At 62.7% G+C, this 14669-nt stretch overlaps 1 protein-coding gene across 2 annotated transcripts in view; it reads right to left on the bottom strand.

The window, feature by feature from the left end:
* PPP1R12B (protein phosphatase 1 regulatory subunit 12B) overlaps nucleotides 1-14669 on the bottom strand; it is an 82950-nt gene that overhangs the window by 5971 nt on the left and 62310 nt on the right. For both annotated transcript variants that reach the window (XM_025044268.1, XM_015586565.2), the window contains 5 exons: nucleotides 10543-10559; nucleotides 7649-7793; nucleotides 6855-6959; nucleotides 4670-4720; nucleotides 3410-3460 (listed from right to left, as the gene is read on the bottom strand). In XM_025044268.1, the coding sequence (XP_024900036.1) occupies nucleotides 3410-3460; nucleotides 4670-4720; nucleotides 6855-6959; nucleotides 7649-7793; nucleotides 10543-10559 (369 nt within the window). The remainder of the gene's footprint in view (nucleotides 1-3409; nucleotides 3461-4669; nucleotides 4721-6854; nucleotides 6960-7648; nucleotides 7794-10542; nucleotides 10560-14669) is intronic.

The following is a 14669-nucleotide window of genomic DNA, read 5'->3' as shown; positions in this document are numbered from 1 at the left end:
GGCTGCTTGGGCCACAGCCTCAGGCACCTCCAGCACCGCGGGGCGGAGCCGAGGAGCCGCCTGTCCTCGCCCCGCACGCCGCCCTCTTCCTGGGTGCTCTCTCGCTACCTTGATCTGTTTTCATCTTTAGAAATAAAACGAAGCAAATAAAAGGGGGTGCTGCCGAGTCAGCGCGTGCTGCACGAGGCATATGCTGCTCGGGGTGGCGCTGGCACACACGAGGACGGCCCGACCTCTGACCTGCACGGGGCAGGTGCGCGAGCGCTCCAGGACTCTGGCCTGCACCCCACTTCTGTGCACCGCGGGCTCACAGCTCCGGGTGCGCACAGGTGTCCACCGCAGGCGCTCCGGCACTGGCGGCTATGCCCTCACAGGGGACACCCCTGCCATCCCCGGTGACGAAGTGGCTGGACTGGTGTACGAGTCAGAGTTGCACGTGGAACAGAACAGCCAGCCCACGGACGTCCCCACTAACACCTCACTCCCAAAAGGACCTGGTGACATCACTAAATGGCCTGTTCGCTGTCACTTGTCCTTCCTAAGGGGTCAGCTGCGCTGACCCTAAAGCTGAGGACGACCACGGCTTCTCCCGTGAACGGGCTTCGCAGATGCGGCGGACAGTCCTGCGGGCTGCATGAGCAGAGGACAGTCTCTCACCCGTGCGATGAGGGCGGAAAGGAGGGTCAGTGGCCGCGGCTGCCGGGAGTGAGGGTGCAGAAATGCGAGGCAGAGACAGGGGGTCAGGGAAGAGAGAGCGAGCGGGGACAAACTGCTGCGATCTGTCCCCAGAGAGGGAGGACGACCAGCTTGGGAAAAGCTCGGGCTCCGAGTCCCATGTCACCATCGAGGACCAGGGAGCAGGCCACCCCGCTGGCTGCAGAGAGGGCAGAGCAGGGACCACGGCTGACACAGGAGCAGTTAACGGGCACAGGGCCAGCCAGGCCAAAGCCTGTGCACTGGGCCTCGTCTCCCAGGGCACCGCAGTGGTCACAGCTGTGGAGGTGGCCCAGCTCGCATGGAGCACAAGCCATCGAGGCGGGCGGGTTTGAGGGCACGAGGCAGGGAGCCACCTGGCGGAACGTTCCAGACGGAGCAGGCACAGAGCAGGCGCGCAGGGCTCGGAGTGTCAGCTGGTGACAAGTCCGAGTCAGCAAGATGAACCCAAGACCGCCCAAAAGCAAACCGGCTGCCGGCCACATGCGAGGCCCGGGGAGGGGCTGGGGCTGAGTGGGCAGCAGCACAGATGCAACTGGGCTTGGCGCGGGCGCAGCCCAGCCCAGCGCAGCTCATGCGGCACACGCCCCGCCACGGCCGGCGGCGAGGGTGGCCCCGGCACACAGGCGCTCCCTTCCGAGTCAAGGCAGACAGGCGCGCGTCACCACGGGGCCCTCACGCCCCTCACGGCTCCCGTTCGTCCCGCCTGGCCTCGGCCCTCGATTTGCTGCATCAGAACAGGCACAAGGGGCACTCTGCGCTGAGCACCCATCTCAGGGGTCGCTGGAGGCCAGCCGTCCACCTGCTTCTGACCAGTTGCTCCAAGAAGGGTCGGTGTAACTGCGTATGTGATCAGCACGGGTCCAGCTGGCCCTCAGCTCGGCCGGGTCGCAGGCTGGACAAGGCAGTTGCCTGTGCTGTTGGCCAGCTCCCCAGACACAGACCTGTGGCCTGTGGTCACCACCCACTGGTCTGGAAGAGGGGCCTGGAAACGAGGCGAGCACTTCCTCAGACTCCATCGGGACTGTCACACCAGTTTTACGAAGTTTGGACGTACACATCTCAAGTTTCTGCCTCCAGACGAGGCACAGGCATAAACGTCACAGGCCTGGTGCCAATGGGGGCTTGAATGCCCCGCCCTTGGCCCCCTGGGGTGGCGGACGACCGCGAGCCCCATGCTGGGCCCTGGCCAAGCGAAGGGTCAGTCCAGAGGCCTTACAGGCAGTGCTGCTTCTCCACGTGCCCCTGTGGCTGGCCTTGGGGGTGATGCACCCACTGGGCCGATTGGTTTCACGCACACGCAGCCACTGGTCTGGGGTGTCACCAGTCACTGTCCGGCTCTTTGGCAATTCGAAGTGAATAAGGAGCTGGCAACAACTGACCTAGGACCGAGAACGGCGGACAGTCCCATGCGTCATCATCTCTGCTGAGCACAGAGAACTCAGGACCTGGTTAGGAAACCACGGCTCAGCAGGACGGGGACACGGAGCAACATGTCAGCCTGTCACAACCACAGGACTTGGGTGGCAGGAACCAGACGGGGCTCCCACACTTGCCCCCGAGAGCTGGACGGGCTGAGGAAGCCTGGCCGCCCCTCTGGCCTGTCAGGGTCTATGACGTGGCATGCCCATGACCGTGGGCCCAGGCTGGCCGGGCTCCATCAGAGGCACCAGCTCTGGCGTCCCCTGCCTGGTTCTGGGCAGCACCAGGCCACCTCCTGGTGAGCACCGCGAATGGCCGCCTGACAGCAGACGCTGTCCCTCAGGCGCCCCACAGACAGCGCCAGGGCCTCTGGCTGCACATGCTCTGGACAGGCGCACGGGGTGGCTGGCCAAGCCCGGGTGGGAAAGCGTGGGGTCAGGCAGCTCTGACCACCCTGGCGCAAACTGCCGGTCACCTCTGCCCCTCACTGTCCTGACCCAGGCTCAGAGGTGGAAGGCGTTGCGCTCTGAGGTCTGTGGGAGTGACCACAGAGCTCGGACGTCAGGGTGGGGCTGCTGTGAGCCTGCCCTTTGTGCGAACTCTGGCCTTGCTCCCCAGTGAACCAGCAACACGTCTCCCCAGGGGCATACCAGGGACGCCGGAGTGTCCCCCGCTGCAAGCCCTGAACCTAATACCCGTAAAACAGGACCCTGGGAGGCAGAAAGCTGAGCAGGTGCCAGGGGGGTCATGCAGGGCAGGGTTGGGCACCCCGGGACCCCACCAGGTGGCCCTGAGCAGCTGTGTCCCCTCCATGGCAGGGATCAGCTCCTTTGGGGACACAGCCAGTTCTCAGCCCTCAAGGCGGCCTGGAGGGCAGCTGTCCACCTAAGTGGCTGATAATGGTGGTCACTGCAGGTCGGCAGGGGATGGAGGAGCGTGCCCGTGGCTGAGCCTTCTGCAGGAGCACGGGCCCTGACTGTGTGGACGGGCTCGGTCTGCACCCTCCCGCCAGGGACGGGTGCGGGGGAGTGCGGGGGGCACCCTGGCTGCCGTGAGCTCACGGGCCCCTCCTGAGGCCCGGAGAGCTAGAGCCGCCAGCACCTTGGGGAGCGCCAGGGCTGGGAAACCTTAACTGCTGGACCCAGTCTGCCCTGAGCCTGCTGGAGACGCCCCCGGGGACCCCATGTGCTCTTCTTGGGGGGCGTGCGCAGCGATGTGTGCCGGGGCTGGCGCTCGGCTGCTCAGTCCCGGCAGGACCGGGGAGGGAGCGTACCTTCATCTCCTCCTCCATCTCCGACATCTTCCGTTCCAGGGCGCGTTTCTCCTGTGTGAAGATGACACGCTCAATACCCCGTGGGTCTAGAAGGGACTCAAATGCCACCCCACCGCCATGTGACCCAGGGTCGAGACCCCGGTAAACCGCACCCAGGAGGTGTGAGCGACATGTGACCCGGCTTCCCTGACAAGAGCCACAGTCTCCGAATCTCCCGCCAGACGACCGGAAACGTGCACATGGGGTGAGGCCGGGCCCCGAGCCGCCCTTGGAATGTCAAATGGCTCCGAGACCAGGATCCTTGCTCAAAAAGGCATCGTTACCTGTTGCCATGCTGCCCCAGTTCCCAGGGAAGAAGGTGAACAAGCAGCACCCACCCCCACCCATGTCCCTTACCCTGATGTCCCCTGAACCCAGCAGGTTCCCTCATTAGATGAGGGACCACAGAGGTTTGCTACGGGCCGAGGGAATGAAACACAAAACAGCAGCTTTCCAGATCAAACAGGAGAAGGGAATATGCTCTGGCCCCAGGGTCGAGTCAAAGCTAGGGCTCATCGATAAATCAGTCTTTCCACCCAAGAACGTCAGTGTCCAGAAAACATTCTGATGCAGCCGGGAGGTCAGCTGTCGACACAGACCCCTCCGGGCCCTTATTCGCTGCTGGCTCATCTCTCAAGTCTTAAGGCCGGACCAATGGCAGGTGTCTTGCAGAAGCCTCCTGTGCTCACGGTGCGTGGAAGGGCAGGGACTGACCCCGTGTGCGCACACGCATGTGTGTGTGCACGTCTGTGTGCGTGTGCATGCATGCAAGTGCCCACACGTGTACATGTCTGTATACGTGTGCACGTGCCTATGTGTACGCATGCAGTGCACATGCACGCAAGATCACATGCATACATGCAACTGCATGCGTGCACACGTGTCTGTATACATGTGCGTGCATCTGTGCACGTCTGCATGTATGTCTACGTGTGTGTGTGCATGTTCACGTGTATGTGTCCGTATATGTGTGCATTGTGTGTATCCGTGTGCTGGGGACAGGTCTGCCTACAGGCAGAACAATGATGTCACCTTCTGAGGACCCTGCCCCCACGGCTAGACAGGACCATGGGCAGCCAAAGGCCTAGCAGTCAGATAGCTGCAGTCAGACAACAAGGACGAGCCAGCGAGCGAGCTGGGCGGGTGTGGCCGCCGCCGCCTCTCAGCCGGGCTCCAGGTCAGGCGCTCGGAATGTGGGGCGAAGCGGGGAGGGGCTCGTACCCGTTTCTCCACCTCCAGCATCGAGGACCTGTCAGACGTCTTCTCTTGTCTCTGTGGAGCAAGGGAGAGGAGACGCTGTCAGGCCCGTGGCCCTGGACGGCACGCACGCGCCGGGCCTGTGCCCAGCAGCCGCGTTCTGCGGGGTCTGTGAGCCCCGCGCCACGGCCCGAGTCTGCAGCTCCTGCGGCAGGACAGGTGGGCACAGTTCTCCCGACACCTCAGGTCGCAGCACAGACACCCCACCCTCCCTCTCTGGGCCCACAGTGCCCACGTCCCCCACGTCCCCCATGTCCCGCCCTTCCCGCGTCCTCTCCATGAGTGACGTCACTGCCCACGGGAAAGGAGCTGGGGCTTCCACATGGCAGCGGGCGCTCGGGGCCCCCAGGCCCCTCATGACATCCACGTGGCTCTGAGCGGGGCCGGCGCGCTCGCCTGCTTCATGCGCCTACGACGCAGCTGAGCAGAAGCCAGGGCTCCGCATTAGAGCCGCCTCACATTCAGTTAAGTCTGCAGAGGGGCCGAGAAGGGTTGGCCACACGGCTGTCGGGCAGAGCAACGTCCGGTCGAGGGTGTTAACAAACCCGACGTTGCTCTGGCCTTGCGTTCGAGGGCTGGACGGACTCCTGCAGCCGACAGACACTGGGCGTGTTCAGGGCGACTGTGTGTGAACCGCCCGGTGCCAGGCACGGACGCGCTAGACAAACCTGTCGGCTCACACAGCTTTTTTTTCAAAAAACAAAGGAAAAGCAGAACCGAAGTGAAGCTCAAGCTTTTGGCTCCACCCTGGGCTCCCGTCCTTGGGGCCACAGCTGTCACCTGCTGCAGCAGAAGGAAGAGGGAGGGGCCGGGTGGCCCCGTGCTGTCCCTGCCCTCGCAAGTCCGCTCCCGCGGGGCTGCGATACATGCTGGCCGGCGCCGTTTCCTCGAAGTTCCCCCCGGGCAGTTCAGCAGAGCCGCTGTGTGGCCACGGCTCCGCGCAGCTGAGCCCGTCCTGCCTGGCGTCCCATCTTTGTTGATAGCGGAGACCTGCTTTGTAGCAGCCCCGATTCTGCCCGATTTCGATAACTGGGACTTGGCAGAGCAAAGTCTGTTCTGATGTCCGTGGCAAGCAGCCGGCCAGAAAGCTACTGTGCAGGACGGTCTCTCAAGCCCTGTGTGTGCTCCGTGGCCTCGGGCGTGTGGCGTGGGCAGGCGTCCCTCCAGCCCTGCCACGTGCCGAGACCCAGCACGGCCTGCATGTCCCCACCGCAGCCGGCCTGCCTCGGGGATGCTGCTGGGGTCACAGTGCCGCTTGAGGCCGGTCTGGTCCACCCTGACTCGTGCGTTTATCTCAGTCTGAGACCCACTCGCGTGTTCTCCGGAGTCACGGCGAACCCGCCATCGCCTGTGCTGTGGTCGCAGGGACTCGGGGGAGAGCCACATGGCGGCAGCGCGCGGGACAGGCCACGCATCTGCCGCCTGGCCAAGCCGTTCTCCGAAAAGTGGGGGTGTCCTGGCTTTCCTGTCGGGAACCCCAAGTGAGGGCTTAACACCCCGCCCCAAACCCACACGCCGGCTACACAGCTGAGCGTTCCCGCTCCGCTCCCGGCTGGGCTGCGTCGCAGCCACGTCTACGTCAGCTTAGCTTCCGAGACTCAGTCCCAGGCGCCTCGGCACCAACGTGAGAGCCCTGGGCTCACCTGCCTGGCTGTGTCCCTGGGGACGAGGCTGTCACCTCCAGCTCTAAGTGCCACTGCATTAGTGAGGCCCGGTGGGGCCGGCACTGCCGAGCCTGCTCCAGGCTGACACAGTGGTGGCTGGGGGTGGCACGTGCCACAGGACAGTCCTCCCTCTCTTAGGGGACCCCCCCTCTCCAGGCCTAACTCGTGACGTCCCTGCACAGGTTCAGTGGAGCTCGTGTCCACCACAGGAGGTAGTGTGCAGATGAGCTGGGCTGCGACGTGACCCACAGGCAGAAATGGCGACGTGGGCCACGCTTTCCCACTCAGAAGTGAGTAGCTCAGGCTCAGGAGTGATTATCAGTGGTCACGGTCAGGCCACCAGACGGTCGTGGAACCAGCCACTCTCCACTCCAGTTAAACGCTGACTGACCCTGCGGTCAGCTCAGAACCCGACGGCCCTCTGCCCGTCTCTGAGGGGGGCCGCTTTTCACTCGTGTCTCCTTCCCGTCCCCCGGCCCCCTCACCTGGGCCACCTTCTCCAGCCTGGACTGCACATCCGCCAGCTCCAGCTGGGCCTCCTGCAGCTGGGCCTTCAGCTTCTGATTTTCGGTCAGGGCGCTCTCGTAGAGCTGGGGGACGGGGGAAGAGACCGGGTCACCTCGAGGCTCCCCCCAGCACCGGCACCCCAGCGTCCCCATACGCCCACGGGCCCTGCCCCTGGTTGTCACACTTGGGCAGCTGTGAGGAGGAGGGGGTCCGGCACAGGACACGTCCGGGTGCCCAGGGCTTAGACAGCGGGGTTCCGGCGCCTTGGGGATGCCTTGTGTCCCTCGGGGCACTTGCATTGCTTAGACGCAGTCCCCACGAGAGGGCATTTCCTAGAGGCCGTGCTGCTGACTGTGGCCGAGCTCCGCTGAGCCAGCACTGACAAGACCGCCCCTCAGCGAGTGTTTGCGTCTCAAGCGCTCGAAAGGGCGGGCTGTCGGCTGGCCCAGAGCTGGGGATGTTCCAGCGAGATGGAAGGGGCACCCTGCATGCCACACACTGTCCCCAGCACCCCAAGGGCCTCGTGAGAGCCACAGCAGGGCAGACCCGCGGGGCCAGGATGAGCGGACTCGCCCCTCCTCCCGTCACAGTCTCGAGTCCCACGGGCACGTGCTCACTGCGCTGAAGCCACACGAGGAGCAGCCAGGTGCCACCGCCTGTCACCCAAGCACCATCTCCTGCTTTGCCAGAGCGGCACGCATTTCCCAGACCGTGGGGACGGCCAGGAGGCTGCGGGTGTGACCCACGGGTGGGAAGGCGGACAGGCCCCTACTTTTCTGTAGTCCCGGCTGCTGCCTTCCTCCACGCGGCTGGTCAGGGAGGCGAGGCGGGCCTCCCGGGCCTCCCGGCGGGCTCTCGCTGAGGCCCGGTCCGCATAGGGGTCACTGGTCGCAGGGTTACTGGCTGCGGATTCCAGCCTGCGGGGACACAGGAACGGTGGTGAGTGGGCTCCGAGGACGGCAAGTGGGGTGCCTCTCCTGAGGCCCGAAGCTCAGGCCAGAAAGAACGCAAACAGCCCGTCCCTGACACCCCTCCCTCCAGGCACCCCAAGCTCAGGGCTACACCGCCAGGATGGAGGCCATTGTTGGCCAAGAATGGAGCCGACTTGAAAAATTGGTGGTTTGGATCCAAACGCTGACTTACATCTGAGAGCTTTTCAAGTTAATTTAGGGCTGAGCCACTTCTCGCAAGCCGAGCGGGTCTCACTAGCTCTTGGACGAGGGCCCCGTGAACCACTGACAAATCAGACACGGACTTGCAGGTGGGCGGGAGGCCGCGTGGGGGGCAGCAGGTCTGCCCGCAGGGGCCCCAGGTGGTGCCCAAAGGGCGGGTTTGCCACCCCATCTGTGCCCCACAGCAAATCTGTGCCTCCTGGGAGGAGCTCGACCACTTGGGGTCCCAGCAAACACCTGAGTGGGTGGCTTGTGACCCTCGTCACCAGGTCACGTTCCCTGGGACTTTGCGCGCTCCACACCAACTGTGGCCATGGTGCTGCCACACGTGAACGGCCCTGCGGGGCTCCGCACGCTCCCACTGCTGTGGGACGTCCGTCGGGTGCCTCTGCGGCGGTGGCGGTGGCCGCGGTGGGGGTGGGGGAGCGGCGAGGATGACCCCGAGTCCCTGATCACGCTACGGCTACCTCCGCTGCACATGCTGAGTCCGCCGCACCCTTTTCTTCTCGTTCGTCTCCCTTTTCTTAGCTTTGCAAATCTCTGTCGACGTCCAGTTCCAGAAGCCTTACGGATTTGCTGAAACACGTCGACAGCACCGAAGCGTCCAAGGCAGGACGTCCCGTGACCTGCCCAGGGACGAGCACTACTACCGGCTCGGTTCACAGCCTTGCAGGGCAGTAAACACCCACGTTCGACATACTTCTGCACGCGGGTCGGATGATGCGTGCTGCCGCGGGCCCCCGGCTCCTCTGCACACACGCAGACGCGGCCCGCCCCGCTTCGCGACATGGCCGCCGCCTCCCACCGTGCGGCTGACGGTGACTGAACCCGTCGATGACCACGTTCACCGTCTTGAAGTTTTAGCTGATGGAACGTCACAGTGAAGACCTGTCTGCCGATCCCAGGGCGTCTGCCCCGTGACTGTGTCAGGGCCAACTCCAGGTCCAGGGGCAGGCGTGTCGGAGGCGCCAACGTGCGGACACGCTGCCCGGCCTGCGGGACGTCGGCCCTTCCTGGTCCAGAAGCATCTCGCCCGTCGGCCTTCACGCTTCCGAATCCCTGGGAGGCTCCGCAGCTCTGGCTCCCCATCCTCCTGTTTCCGAGTTGCCCGCTCACAGCCTCTCACCCTTCTTCTTGGACCGCGAGCACCCTGTAGCAGGCCTTTCAAAACCGATGCCCGCTGCAGGTGTTTCTTCCCACCTTTTGTCTCTGATTATGGTGTCTTTTACTAGAGAAGACTTAAATTTTACATGATCAAGTCTGACAATTTCTACCTCCATGGTATCGCACTTGGAAAAGTCTTTCCTGTATAAAGATCATAAATAATCTCCTCTACACTTTCATAGTGAAACCTTTCTGTCTTAACGGTTGGAACCCATCTGAAATCTGTTTTGTTTTCGCTCTGGTTTGAGGGAAGGATCTACTTTCTCAAACCGAGTCACTGTCCCAATGGTCACGACATAGCTCTCGCCACGGGGCCTGGAAGTCACCGTAGACACGTGAGTGTTCAGGGTTACCTACTGCGCTCCACAGACTTGTTTATTCTTGAACGTGCACCTCGCTGTTTCAATCACCAGTTTTAGAGCATATTTTGAAGTCTCGGGGGAGGGGATCTCTTTTCATAAATGGCCATTATGAAGTAGCAGAGTTCACGAGAAATTAACTGTAGGACAATATATGCTCACCAATTTTGCAAAATGAATTTTCTGCTGGGTGAGGTGTAAATTATTTATCCCCAGCTGGTGTCTGGCAGGAGGGTAAGCAGAGGAAGCACCCATGCACACATACATTTTAAGACATATTCCTAAAGAAGAACCAGCTCAATTCCCTAGCCAGTCATGAGCCTCACTCGCCCCAGGCCGGCCCACGACTGCAGCTGCCCCCAGTCCCATCCCGACTGCTCCAGCTGAGGGACAGTGGAGGAGAGGTTCGGGCGTGTGGCCCACAGCCTCTGCTGTTCTGCTTGCTCTTCGGGAGACGGGCCTGCACTGGTGGGAGCCACGGGGGCTGCTCGCTCCCTCAGCTCTGGGCGCTCCCTGACGTACTCAGCAATCCAAGTCAGGTCTCGTGTTCACTCGGCACATCACACTGAGCGGCACCCGGGGCAAAGGCTGGAGCTGGATCCCTGGCCACCGGACAGCACGGAGGCTGCATGCCCCTCAGCCCGGGCACCTGCTCCCACCCCGGGAAGTGGCCCTGAGCCAGCAGATGTCATTGCCCCCTCCCTGTCCCTGCCCGGCCACACTGTGCCTCAGCTGCCGTTCCCCGCTGGTACTTTCGGACAGCTACGGCCAGCAGCGAGGTGCACGCAGCAGGGCGGGCGGGGCGCGCACAGTGAGGCGGGTGGGGTGAGGAAGTCTGGACCACTGCGGGGCCGTGGAGCCAGGAAGGCAGGCGGGGAGGGCGTGAGGAGCGCGGCTGCGCCGTGACAGACACTGGGTTCGGCCCGACATGCACGCACAGCGCCACGCGAGCGCGGGACGCGGCTTCTTACCTAGAGAGTCTTTCGTGCTGAAGAAGAGAGACAAAAACAGAACAGAAATTAAAACCAGCATTAGCAGAAAGGGCACTTACTAGCTTCACTTACAGACGCGCCTCAGGCTCACGGCCGGCAGAGGGGGCGGCTCCCGCTCACCCCACGCCATGGCCACGAAGCTGTGTCCGGACGGTGCCCGCCCACCCTGGGAGTCAGGGAGATGCCCACACCCCGCCTCCCACGCCCCAGGACCCACTGACCCTATGGTCTCGGTGTCCGCTGTGTGAACTTCCTGGGGTTCCCTGGCCCTGAGTGGACACGGCACCTCGCAAACGCTGAAACTCCGGACAGTTCCTGGCTCTCCCGCGACCTCCCGGGACAGTCCCTGCCCGGTCCCCAGGATGGTGGTAAAAACCGTACGAAGGACAGTGGCGCCGAGGCCTCAGAACAAGGCCGCTTCCGGCCGCCACCTGCAAGCCCGGCCGCACGGTCACCGTGACCGGCAGCGGAAACAGCGCCCGCCCTTTGCGCTGATTTTTAGCCTTGGTGACCTTCACCTTCTCTCCACGTACGTTTTTAAAGAGCTCAGGCAAATAAAAATGCAGGCGATTTGCACGTGTCCACATATTTCCCCTTTCGAGCTGTTAACATCAGAACCCTCAGCCACACACACGAGACGGAGGGAGAGAGGCGAGGACTCGACAACCCACGACGCCACAGGACAGACGCCGAAGCCTGCACCGCGGAGCAGCAGCGCCGAGGCCCGGCTCTGCTGAGGGCCCGCAGGCAAGGGCACCACGCCTGGCTGCAGGAGACTGGGCGGCCTTCCCCACGGGATGCCTTTGGGAACCCCTCGCGGGTCCTCGGAACGCACGCCTTGGCGCCCAGCAGGAGCTCTCTGCACAGGTCTCGAGTACTAAATCCTTCCCTGCGCGCTTTAGAAAGGCCCCGCTCCGCACACAGCCTGGCTGGGCGGTCCTGGCCTCCTGCGTGAAGACCCCCGGCGTGAGCGGGGGCGTCAGCAGAAGCACGTGGTCCATCTTTGACACCCTCACGGCCTGGGAGTCGAGCGTCGGAGACACGAGAGCTGGAACCCGGGAGCTCCCGACACCCGCAGCGGGTCCCAGGGGCGGCCGACTGCACAGCCTGCTACCAAGCGCTGCTCTGCAGACGCTAAGGAAGAGCACTTCTCTCGCTGGAAGCCTTTTTCAATCCCCTTTCAAGAATTGCTTAATATCCGAAAATGCTATGCAGACCCGCCAGCTCTGTGGGAGTGCCGCCTCCGCCCACCTGGGTGTCAGCCCCGCCCCTGGGGACTGCAGGTGTGCCACGCCAGAGCCTGGACTTGAGAGTAAACTGTGCGGCCAAGGCCAAGGGCCTGCTGAGTCTGACCCCCAGGAGGCACTGGGAACACAGCCCAGCCAGAGGGCAGCAGACAGGGCTGGTGAGAGGGGCCCAGATGCAGCAGAGGCGACAGCCAGCACCCCGAGAATGCTATGATTCCAGAGGGGGGCGGCCTGGGCCTGCTCCGGGCTGGTGTCCTCCCGGAGTGGGCTCGGCCCGGAAGGGGCGTCGTGCAGTGGGAAGGCACGTGCACACCTCGGGGCTCCGCCCCGGCCTCTCAGAACGGCCAGGGCGCCCGGCTCACGCTCCGTGTCGGCTGGTGGAAGACCTCAAAAACTACTGCTCGGCTTGGCTTCTGGATCATCTGGTATTTGGTGAGAAAACACTGGTTGGATTTGGGGAGAGGAAAGTTTGGGTTTCTTGGGTACAGGGGGCAGGGTGTTGAATCCGAGGAGGCTTGACCTCAAGTGACCCTCTTTCTCCTGCTGTCAAATGCACACAGTTAGTTCTCAGTCATCCTGACGCTGCTTCTCGTTCCACGGAGAGGGATGGCCGAACGACTCTGGGGAGCAGGACACAGGGGAGCTTGCCCAAGTGGACTCGGGGGAGCCAGGAAGTGACGTCCTAAGAGGCAAGCAGGACATCGCGGACCCTTGAGGCATGAAAGTCAGCCGAGTGGACAGCAGGCAAGAAGCCCTGGGACAGAGGCCTGGGGGCCGTAGCCAGACCCAGGGCCCTCCAGGGGCTGGGGACGCAGTCTGGCCACCTGCTCTCTGGGGACGGCCTGTCCTGCTCTCAAGATCAGGTCAGCCACTCTGCAATTCAAGGTCTGAGCGCCTGAGGACCCTATGTGGACGGCACACTGTCCCACAGCTCAGAGCAGGCGCGGGCCTCCAGCCACGCTGCAGGCCACGAACGCGTACTATGCTGCGGCTCTTGTCAGGAATCTGAGGGGCCGTCTGTGTCCCGTGAAAGGCCTGTCCCACCTGCCACTGAGGAGGACGCGTGGTGGCCGTCACGGACCCCGGTAGGTCTGTATTGGACACAAACCGTCGGGAGAAGGAAACAGCTCCACAGCTTCTATGGCCCAGTTAGGGGCCACAGGATGGTCACTGGAGCCCGGAGCAGAGGAGACCAAAGGCTGCTCGAAACCAGTACGAACACAGAAAGCAGAAATAAAAAGAACGGCCAGCTAGACCGACCAGAGCTTTCAAAACGCCCGGATCTGAGAGGCAGGCCCCTTCCATCACGGCCAGCTCCGCGGCTGGGACCTGTTTCTAATGATAACAGAACAGAGTGGACAGCACCATCCGTTCGATGGCAGTCTGGGAAGGGACGGGATCTGGCTGGTTTTCATTTGCGAAACGTGCACGGTTCTTAAGACACCAGGATGGGCTTAGAAAGATCCCACAAACCTTTTAACTTGAAAGTTGCTGCGAGCTCAGGGAGGCACATAATTAAAACCAAACTTCTCTGACCAAGTTTAAAATAAAACTGTGGCTCTGGAAGGCTGTGCCCAAGGGAGAGGAGCAAGACCGAGTCACACGTCTCTGCCAAGACCCAAACCGGCTTCACTTACGTCCCTGTGGAGCTGGGCCGGACCCCACAGGGCTGGGAAAAGCCCTCCTACTCACACTCGGCCTGCAGAGGACAGGCAGCAGGGACACAGGACGGACGCCCTGTGCCCGGCTGGGCTGGGAAACTGCGCTGCTCTGGGGCGGCCACAGGTGACCGCCTCGTCCTCAGGGGCCTCACGCTCACGAGCGTGGCAAGGGTGCCACGGCCAGGCCCGTCAGACACGTGGGCTGCTGCACGTCCGTCGCAGCTGGTGCGGACGGAGACGGGTCACCTCTGAGGTTAGGACCCGTGCTGGCTTCCTCGGCGTGTCCACTATCAGCTTAACGTGGCGCAGAGGAGACGCGGTGACGTCGCTCATGGGTGCTAGTGCACCGCACCGCGTTTTTAAAGAGAAGCCATTCGGTTCACTGAGTCACAGAAACAAGACCTGTCTTTTGTTTTGTCTGTCGGTCGTGGGACCTAAACATCACCGGCTCCGGTGTGGTTTGACGTGGTTTTAGGTAATCATTTAACTTGTGCCCCATCCACACGCGTGGGTACAGGGTCAAAGCATCACACGAGAAACAGCGCAGGTGCGGGGTGCGGTGCCCGCACGTGGCAGGTGTCCCGTAAATGCCAGCTGTTGACACTACGGTGCTTCTCCCTTTGTCCCTGCCAGTCCCTGGGCTGGGCCGGCGCTGCTGGCTGCAGGCGCGGTCAGCTGAGCACTGCCCGGCACTCGCGCCGGGGTCTGATGCTCTGGGGGGTTGGGTGTCCCAGCTGACTCCTGCCACATTTCTGACCTGCTGTCTGGGGGGTGCGCTCTCCCAGGTGATCAATCATTTGAAAATGACTTTGGAAATCTGCACAAAGATGCGACAACGAAGAGGTTCAAGTCCAGACACAAGCCAGCGTCTTCACCTGCTCGTCTCCCTACGCTGTGGAACCAAGCGGGTGCCGGGGCTGCCAGGTTTGGGCTGTGATGAGACTCGCGCCCTTGTGGGCAACCACTACCCACCGCGTAAGAGACGGGGGAGGACGGAGCGCAAAGGGGCTGAAGCGGAGTAAAAGGCGGACGAGAGCCGAGTCCGGCTGCTGCCCTTCGGTCTTCTGACTAATTGTCAGCTCCCCACACACTCCAAGACCGAGGAAAGGAAGCAAAAAGCAATGCTGAATGGTATGGAAACTCTTTCCGATCCTAAAAACCCATCCCTGGCCACACGGGTGCTTACGTAGTGAAAATA

The sequence above is a fragment of the Pteropus alecto genome, unplaced genomic scaffold (assembly GCF_000325575.1).
Source record: "Pteropus alecto unplaced genomic scaffold, ASM32557v1 scaffold563, whole genome shotgun sequence".
Lineage (NCBI taxonomy): Eukaryota > Metazoa > Chordata > Mammalia > Chiroptera > Pteropodidae > Pteropus > Pteropus alecto.
This window is presented reverse-complemented; position numbering and strand designations above follow the sequence as displayed.